We start from the raw sequence: 10,299 nt of genomic DNA, 5'->3' as shown, positions 1-10,299 counted from the left end.
CTACAAACCCACACTATTTAGAATTCCATGTTATTACTAATATCCATAGTTTATATTATTGGAATAGAATCATATCTGTAAGTGTAAACTGGGCAAATTCATATCTCTTTTTCTGGTAAGCACAGACCTGTTTCTACATGGCCCATTAACAATTTTCTGGCCTTGGTCAACTGTGGATGGCTACAATTGTTGTTTCAATACAACAGAAACTAAGGCTAATTCCCTCCAATTGCCTTGACTGTTTCACACATAAAATTGGCATATAATATTATTAAGTTAATCACTTAGTTTTAAATAAGGCCAGTTTCAAAAATCATGTAAAAGAAGTCATTCAAAAAAGTTCCTAGTTTGTGTTACATAATACTTTGACACAGTTTCTGCCACAACTGCAATGATATCACCTCTTCTGAAAATGGAAAAAATTTTCATTTTTGTGAGAATAGGTAAGTAGGTGGATAAAAACTCTATTAAATATAAGGTCTAATATAATCTTAAAACTCCTCTACAATACTGTCCTTCAAGACTTATCAATTCTAACCAAAGTTATCTTGAGTCCACAATGAAAAGGTCAGTGAGAATAAAAAGTAACCCAGATCAATATTTCAGTTTCATGGACAAAAATAACTATTAAGATATAGGTCTCTATTTTCTTTCCCAAGATGGTTTAAATATAATCTGGGTTCTCACCTGTCTTTACGCTGTCATTCAGTAATTTGGTGGTCTTTTTACAGCTCCCAGACCCATGAAAATCTCCAACACCCCCAACACCTCCAGCACCATCACTGGCTTCATCCTCCTGGGCTTCCCTTGCCCCAGGGAAGGGCAGATCCTCCTCTTTCTGCTGTTCTCGGTTCTCTACCTCCTGACCCTCATGGGCAATGGGTCTATCATCTGTGCTGTGTACTGGGATCAGAGACTCCACACTCCCATGTACATCTTGCTCGCCAACTTCTCCTTCCTAGAGATCTGGTATGTCACCTCCACTGTCCCCAACATGTTGGCCAACTTCCTCTCTGACACCAAGGTCATCTCCTTCTCTGGGTGCTTTCTCCAGTTCTACACTTTCTTCTCCTTGGGCTTTACAGAGTGCTTCTCCTTGGCTGTTATGGCATTTGATCGGTACCTTGCCATCTGCCAGCCTCTACGTTATCCATCCATTATGACAGGACGTCTCTGCACCAATCTTGTGGTCAGTTGCTGGATACTTGGTTTCTTCTGGTTCTTGATTCCCATCATCATCATCTCCCAAATGTCCTTCTGTGGATCCAGGATCATTGACCACTTCCTGTGTGATCTGGGTCCTCTTCTAGCACTCACTTGCAAAAAAGCTCCTGTGGTAGAACATGTCTTCTCCACCTTCAGTCTTCTGCCCCTCATCACTCTCTTTCTCTTCATCATGGGGTCCTATGCTCTGGTCCTAAGAGCAGTGCTCAAAGTCCCTTCAGCAGCTGGGAAAAGAAAGGCTTTCTCCACCTGTGGGTCTCATCTGGCCGTGGTTTCACTGTTCTACGGCTCAGTACTTGTTATGTATGGGAGCCCAACATCTAAGCATGAAGGTGGAGCACAAAAGATTGTGACTCTGTTCTATTCTGTTGTGACCCCACTCCTTAATCCTGTGATATACAGTCTTAGGAACAAAGATATGAAAAATGCACTGCAGAAACTTCTGGGAATGTAAATGGTGTTCATCAAAAAGGCTCTTGGGAAATTAGAGCCCAATATTATATTTAACTTATTTACAAAAATTGTATTTAACTTGTTTTCAGGTTAAAAAAACTAGTTTGTTTTTAAAATTTTGAATATAGTTGACACACAACATTACACTAGTTTCAGGTATACAACTCAGCAATTTGACAAGCTTATACATTATACTATGTTCACCACAAGTATAGCTATCATCTGTCTCATTACATTGCTATTACATTATCACTGATTGTATTCCTTATGCTCTGGCTTTTTATTCATGTGATTTACTCATTGCATAATTGGAGGCCTGTACCTCCCTCTCCTCTTCACCCATTTTGCCCAACTCCCACTCCACTCCCCACTGGTGACCATTTGTTTATTCTCTATATTTATAGGTCTGGTTCTGCTTTTTGTTTATTCATTTTTTTAAAATACCACTTACAAGTGGAATCATATGGCATTGTGTCTTTCTCTAACATATTTCACTTAGTGAAATACCCTCTAGGGTCCATCCCAGTTGTCTCAATGGCAAGATCGCACCCTTTTCTGTGGCTGTGTAGTATTCCATTGTGTGTATTTTCCCTATCCATTTGTCTCTTGTTCCATGTCTAAGCTGTCGTAAATAATGCTGCAATAAACATAGGGATGTGTATATCTTTTCGAGTTAGTGTTTTTGTTTCCCCTCGTTAAATATCCAGTAGTGGAATTACTAGATCATATGGTATTTCTATTTTTAATTTTTTGAGGAACCTCCATACTGTTTTCCACAGTGGCTGCACAAGTTTGCATTCCCAACAATAGTACACAAGGGTTCCATTTTCTTCACATCCTTGCCAACACTTGTTTCTTGTGTCTTTTATTTTAGCCATTCTGACAGATGTGAGGTGATATCTCATTGTGATTTTGATTTGCATTGTCCCTGATGATCAGAGATGTTGAACATCAAAAAAAAAAAAACTAACTAATTTTTTTCCCAAAAATTATTCATTGTACTGCTGACCAAAAACCTTAAGCACCTATAGGCATGGATCTGTTGTTTATTTCTTCCCCTGGTACTTGATCATTTGTCCTGTTTCTTAGCATGCATTTTTTTTTTTAACTTTCTTGTAGCGGTAGAGAAAATGGAGGCTGATAATTTTGATTTCATGTAAAGATTTCAATTTAAGTATAAAAATAGCCTAGGCCAGTCTTGCCTTTATTCCTGGAATGTGACTCATACTCCAGGAAAGTCTTCTGAGTCTCATCTATTAGCCTGGACTGTTTTCAGGGCCCCTCCACTTCAGCATACCCTGGCTTTCTATTTCTGTGCTCCTTGAACCCCATGCTCCTGAAACCTCTGCTCAGCTCTTTAGACTTCCAGTTTTGCTTTCTGCTAGATTTCTTGAAATCTCATCTTGCACATTAATGGATTAGAAATCAATAAATGCCTTGAAGGGATACCACATCATATTTTAGCCTCATTTCTCTGTGGTTCTCCTCTCTCCAGGACTTGTTTCTCAAACTCTACCTTCTCTAGTGGCCACAAACACTGAACCCTTTATATTCTCAAATCAGTGAAATTCCTGCTTTCTGCTGAGACTTTATTCTTCCTTTCTGCCATTCTTTCCCACATGCCTCCATATCCTCATACTGCCCCCACCCAGGGAACTGTCAAACGTCCTCAGGAAAAAATCACTCAAGGTGAATATAAAACTCATTTCCTTGTCCTTCCCTTCTTGGAATTGTAACCACTGAAGTCTTGCCTGTGTTGACTGTTTTCCAGTGCCTTCAAAGGATTGTGTTAGGTATTCTGTCCAGATTTTGTGGTTATTTTTGGTGGAAAGATTAGTTTAAGACAAGCTGCTTAGTCATGACAAAATCAGAAATTCTTTTCTATTGCTTTCATTGCATCTAAATTGCACATGGGCTCGCTTCCTTCACTTTCCAAAGATGATCTTGTAGAAAAACCAAGCAAAAATACAGAGACAAATCAGAAACAAGTGGGTATAGGGACTGGCATAAACACAAGTTTGGGATACAGACCTGCTTTTCTTTTTATTGCAAGCAGCTCCAGATTCCCAAGGAGAAGTGGTGGCAGGGGAGTCCTGCTTACAGTAAAAGAAGAGCTAACACCAGAACTTCAGAGAACAGATTTAGGCTTTTTTTTTTCCTTTCTTTCTTTTTTGTTACCAACTAATCCTGTATTTCTTTCTTTAGGACTTTTCAATTATTTTCCCATAATAATTTAGGAAGTCTCAATCATCTGCCAATTAAACAGTGTTTGTTTCCTTAATATACATAAAACTCTATGAACAGTAAGAGAACAGAACAATATCCCAATAAGACAATAAGCAAAAGGATATAGACAACATGCAGAAAAGATTCTTAAACATAAGGAAAGAGCAGGAATTCATTTGTAAAAAGATAAAGTAGAATAACCCTATGATGGTATCTCATTTTTAACCCATGTGAATAACAAAGATTAAGTAGTTTGATAACCACTGTGTGGTTGAGGACAGTGAAATGGCTTCTCTCATGCTTGCCTGGGGGAGAATAAATTTTATGAGCTCTATACAGGACAATCAGGCAACTTTGATCAAAATTTAGAAGACATACACCCTGTAGCCCAGCAATCCAGCTTCTAAGGTACTCAGTCCAGATATTCTTACACACATGGGAAATGGTGAAAGTATAAGAATATTCATTGCATATTGCTGTAATAGCAAAACGTTGAGAAAAATGTCAGTTCCTATGAATAGAAGACTAGTTAAATAAACTATGGTTCAGTCATGCAATGGAATACTGTCTTCAATCTTACAGAATGTGAAGCAGTTCTACATGTAACGTTGTATAGTATCTCCAAGATATATTATATTTTGGGACTTATTATTATTTTTGAAGTATAGTTGACATCCAAGATATACTGTTGAGTGAAGAAAGCAAGGCGAGTAGCTGAGTGTAACTACCTTTCATGTAAGTGTATAGACTATCTCCTGAAAGAGATCCAGAAACTGATAAGAGGAGTGTCTTCAGGTGAGGAGAATTTGGTGCCTGAGGAACAAGACTGTAAAGGAGGTGTTTGTTTCAAACCCCCTTTTGAACTAAACTTTTGTGTATATGCCTGTATTAGTTATTTAAAAAATTTTTAAAAATTATTTAAATTTATTAAATATAAAATTTACTAAAAATTTAATTCATTTAAAGTAAATAATGTATTTTAATTTTTAAAAACTAAATAATAATACAGTTGTTTTTAAGTAAAGAATAACTTTCCAGAGGAATTTTTAAATAATTAGATATAGAAAATCATTCCCCCAATGCCCCCCCCCCCAACAACTCTAGGAGTCCTTAGGAGCCTATCCATTTATTAAAAAGTTGAAGTAGGGTCCAAAGAACATCTTAACATTTTTTGCTTAGACTTTTTGGCACTGTAGAGAAAATATGAGACATGTCTTTTTTCCTCTTAGAGCTTCTACAAATATCCTGTGACAAACTGTAACTACTGTATCACATTTATATTTAGACATCCTCCCTCTCGTTGTTCAACTATATACTCTTGTTGTTGAACATCTACAATACCAGACATTGAACCAGGAAATAAATTTGATACATAAGTACATAAGAGACATTTTCTTCCCTCATAGGGCTCGCAGTCTCATAGTAGAGATGCATAATAAAATTGCAAGTGTTTTCTTTTTTTTTTTTTTAAAGATTTTATTTATTTACTCGACAGAGATAGAGACAGCCAGCAAGAGAGGGAACACAAGCAGGGGGAGTGGGAGAGGAAGAAGCAGGCTCCCAGCAGAGGAGCCTGATGTGGGGCTCGATCCCAGAACGCCGGGATCACGCCCTGAGCCGAAGGCAGACGCCTAACCGCTGTGCCACCCAGGCGCCCCGCAAGTGTTTTCTTTTTATTAAATGGTACAAGTGCAATAATAGGGGAAAGACTAAGTACTATGGAAGATCATGAGAAGTAGCATGTGCGCAAGCATGGATTTGTGTCACGTGAAAGAAGATTTAAGCATAGGGGCGCCTGGGTGGCACAGCGGTTAAGCGTCTGCCTTTGGCTCAGGGCGTGATCCTGGCGTTATGGGATCGAGCCCCACATCAGGCTCCTCTGCTATGAGCCTGCTTCTTCCTCTCCCACTCCTCCTGCTTGAGTTCCCTCTCTCGCTGGCTGTCTCTATCTCTGTCAAATAAATAAATAAAATCTTTAAAAAAAAAAGAAGAAGATTTAAGCATAGCTAATCATAGGGCATTTTCTTTTTGCAAGTATACCTCAGGTTACAAAACAAAAGTGCTTCTAATAAAAGGCATCTATATGGGTAAGGAAGAAGATAAACTGTCACTATTTGCAGATGACATAATATTCATTGAAAACCCTAAAGACTCCACCAAAAAATTATTAGAATAAATGAATTCAGTAAATTTTCAGGACACAAAACTAATACTGAGGAATCAGTCGTGTTTCTATATACTAATAATGAAGTAATAGAAAGAGAAATTAAGGAAACAATCTCAATTACAGTTACACCAAAAAGAACAAAATACCTAGAAATAAGCATCACTCAGGAGGCAAAAGACCTGTACTCTGAAAATTATAAAACATTCATGAAAGAAATTGAAGATGACACAAATAAATGGAAAGGTAGAGACACCTGGGTGGCTCAGTTGGTTAAGCATCTGCCTTCAGCTCAGGTCATGATCCCAGGGTGCTGGGATCAAGTCCCACATCAAGCTCCCTGCTCAATGGGGAGCCTGCTTCTCCCTCAGTCTGCTGCTCCCCGCTGCTTGTGCTCTCTTTCCCTCTGACAAATAAAGAAAAATAAAATCTCAAAATAAATAAATGGAAAGATATTCCAGCTCACGTTTGGAAGAATTAATACTGTTAAAATGTCCATACTACCCAAAGCAATCTATAGATTCAATCCCTATCAAAATACCAACGCCGTTTTTCACAGAACTAGAACAAATAATCCTGAAGTTTGTATGGAACCACAAAAGGCTCCAAATAGCCAAAGCAATCCTAAGAAAGAAGAACAAGGCAGGAGGTATCACAATTCCTGATTTCAAGATATACCACAAAGCTGTAGTAATCAAAGCAGTATAGCACTGGCACAGGGGTGCCTGGGTGCTCAGTAGGTTAAGTGTTCAACTCTTTTTTTTTTTGTTGTTAAGATTTTATTTGTTTATTTGAAAGAGAGAGACAGAGAGAGAGGGAACACAAGCAAGGGGATTGTGAGAGGGAGAAGCAGGCTTCCTGCCAAGTGGGGAGCCCAATGTGGGGCTTGATCCCAGAACTCTGGGATCATGACCTGAGCCGAAGGCAGACACTTAATGGCTGAGCCCCCAGATGCTCCGAGTGTTCAACTCTTGATTTCAGCTCAGATCATGATCTCAGGGTCATGAGATGGAGTCCTGCATCAGACTCCAAAAAGAATGCTAGGCATGCAGCCTGCTCAAAAATTTTTTCTCTCCCTCTCCCCCTTGCTCACTCTCTCTGGAAAACAAAAACAAAAACAAAAACAAAAACAAAAACCAAAAAAAAACAGCATAGTACTGGCACAAAAATAGACACATAGATCAATAGAACAGAGAGCCCAAAAATAAACCCATGCTTATATGTCAATTAGTCTATGACAAAGAAGACAAAATTTTACAATGGGGAAAAGACAGGCTCTTCAATAAATGGTGCTGGTAAACTTGGACAGCTACACACAAAAGAATGAAACTGGACCACTTTCTAACACCATACACAAAAAGTAAACTCAAAATGGGTTAAAGACCTAAATATGAGACCTGAAGCCATAAAAATCCTAAAGGAAAACATATGCAGTAATTTCCTTGACATCAGCCATAGAAAAATTTTTCTAGATATGTCTCCTAAGGCAAGGGAAGCAAAAGCAAAATCAAACTACTGGAACTACACAAAATAAAAAGCTTTTGCACAGTGAAGGAAACCATCAATAAGACAAAAAGGCAACCTACTGAATGGAAGAAGGTATCTGTCATTTGCAAATAATGTGTCACATAAGGGGTTAATATCTAAAATATATAGAGACCTTACACAACTCAATACCAGAAAATAATAATAGCAATTAAAAATGGGCAGAGGACCTAAATAGACATTTTCCCAAAGACATACAGATGGCCAACAGACACATGAAAAGATGCTTGTCATCACTAATCATCAGGGACATACAAATTAAAACCAAAATGAGATATCACCTTAGATCTGTCAGAATGGTTAAAATAAATAAATAAATAAATAAATAAATAAATAAATAAATAAATAAATAATAATTAAGAAATAACAAGGATTGGCGAGGATGTGGAGAAAAAGTAACCCTGTGTACTGTTGGTGGCAATGTAAATTGGCATGACCAATGTGGAAAACAGTATGAGGGTTCCTCAAAAAATTAATAATAGAAATACCATAGAATCCAATAATTCCAGTAGTGGGTATTTACCAAAAAATACAATAAAAAATACTAATTCAATAGATATATGCACCCCCAATGTTAATTGCAGCATTATTTACGATAGCCAAGATATGGACACAACTTAAGTGTTCATCAATAAATGAATGGATCAAGAAGATGTGGTATATACAATGGAATATTAGACAGCCACAAAAAAGGATGAGATCTTGCCATTTGTGACGATTGATGGACCTAAAGTGTATTATGCCATGTAAAATGAGCCAGAGAAAAGCAAATACCATATGATTTCACTTATGTGTGGAATCCAAAAAAATGAAACAAATGAATAAACAAAAAAGCAGAATCAGACCTATAAATACAGAGAAATGATGATTACCAGAAGGGAGAGGAGTGATGGGATGGGCAAAATGAGTGAAAGGCAGTGGGAGGTACAGGCTTCCAGTTATGGAACGAGTAAGTCACGGGAATAAAAGACCTTTATATTATTGTTGAATCACTACGTTGTACCTGCAACTAATGTAACATTGGAGGTCAACTACACTTGAAGTTAAAAAAGGAGGGCACGTATTGCATGGTGCACTGGTTGTTATACGCAAGTAATGAATCATCGAACTTTACATCAAAAACTAGGGATGTACTGTATGGTGACTAACATAATATAATAAAAATTATTATTAAAAAATAAAGTAATTAAATTTTTTTTTGGAAAATAATATGTGCTTCTAGGCACTCCTCTATAAGCCACTATATAGCGACTCCTAGAGAGTAATGAGCTCCCCCCATAAAAATGACTATAAAATATGATGTAAATTGAAGTCCAAACTGAATTATTATTTTAAAATTTTTAGTAGGGTGGCACCTGGGTGGCTCAGTCAGGTAAGCCACTAACTCTTGATTTCAGCTCAGGTCATGATCTCAGGGTCATGGGATTGAGCCCCAGCTCAGGCTCTGGGTGTTGGGACCTGCTTGGGATTCTCTCTCTCCCTCTCCTTCTACCCCTCCCTCCCAGCTCACACGCACATGTGTGCATGCCCTCTCTCCCTCTCTCTCAACTAATTAAGATAAAATAAAATTTTTAGTAAACACAAGTTTTCATAATAGAAAGCTGGTTACTTCAATCTACCATCCCAATAAGAATAAAGAAAAATACTGAATTTTTTAAAGTAATCTCTATGCCCAACATGGGGCTTGAACTCACCACTCTGAGATCAAGAGTCACATACTCCACCCGCTGAGCCAGTCAGGCACCCCGAAAAATACTGAATTAAAAAAGCAAAACTTGGGGTACCAGGGTGCCTCAATTGTAAGCATCTGCTTTTGGCTTAAGTCATGATCCCGTCGTGGGATAGAGCCCCACATCGGGCTCCCTGCTCAGTGGGAAACTTGCTTCTCCCTCTCCTTCTGCCTGCCACTCCCCCTGCTTGTTCTCTATCTTTCTCTCTCTCTCATCAAATAAATAAATAAAATATTTATCAACAAACAAACCAAACCAAAACTTAAAAATATTGACAATCTGGAGAGCCAACATGAAACTCCTAAGTCAATTTTTTTGGAAGTCTGAATGGTAAGCACTAAAGTCATTCATGTTCACAGTGCACTTGCCTATAGTTTAAATCCGTATGCATCATGGCAATGCCTGGCTGAAGAGATGGAGAGATGGGAACCCAGGGCTCACATCAAGTTGAGGGAACTTCATAAGGGAACCCTTAGTGGTCTTCATCCTCAAAGAAGTATGAACCAGAACTAAACCTGACCACCATTCAGAGGAAAACCAAAAATTAGCCATCCCTGGAAGTTCGTGACCATGGTTCAACTGTTGCTTGAATTTACACATACCATTTTCTCCAACTGCCCCAATATATTGTCGGGGTCTGTGGGAGAGTGGAATGGGAAGTTATTGCTTAATGGGTACAGAGCTTCAGTTTGGGATGATGAAAAGGTTCTGGAGATGAATGTTGGTGATGGTTCCATTATAATGTGAATGAACTTAATGTTTCAGGACTGTATACTTTAAAATGGTTAAAATGGTCATTTTTATGTTATGTGTATTTAACCACAACACAAAATATTGTAAAACCAAGAAAAAGAGGTAATAGAGGATAAAAACCTAAAAGTACTCAAATAATACAAAAGAAAGCAAGAAAGAAGAAACAAAGAACAGATAGGACAGACAGAAAACAAATATTCTACC

General features: G+C 37.9%; 1 protein-coding gene across 1 annotated transcript; it reads left to right on the top strand.

Annotated features, from left to right (window-relative positions):
* Positions 1-646: 646 nt before the first annotated feature.
* LOC123786816 (olfactory receptor 11G2-like) lies at positions 647-1,678 on the top strand. The gene has a single exon (XM_045789169.2). It carries the CDS (start codon positions 743-745, stop codon positions 1,676-1,678), a length of 936 nt encoding a protein of 311 aa, XP_045645125.2. The 5' UTR covers positions 647-742.
* The last annotated feature ends 8,621 nt before the right edge of the window (positions 1,679-10,299 follow it).

Source organism: Ursus americanus, chromosome 9 (assembly GCF_024610735.1).
Source record: "Ursus americanus isolate L20-20 chromosome 9, mUrsAme1.1.p, whole genome shotgun sequence".
Lineage (NCBI taxonomy): Eukaryota > Metazoa > Chordata > Mammalia > Carnivora > Ursidae > Ursus > Ursus americanus.
The sequence above is the reverse complement of the archived record's forward strand: the minus strand, read 5'-3'. Positions and strand labels throughout refer to the sequence as shown.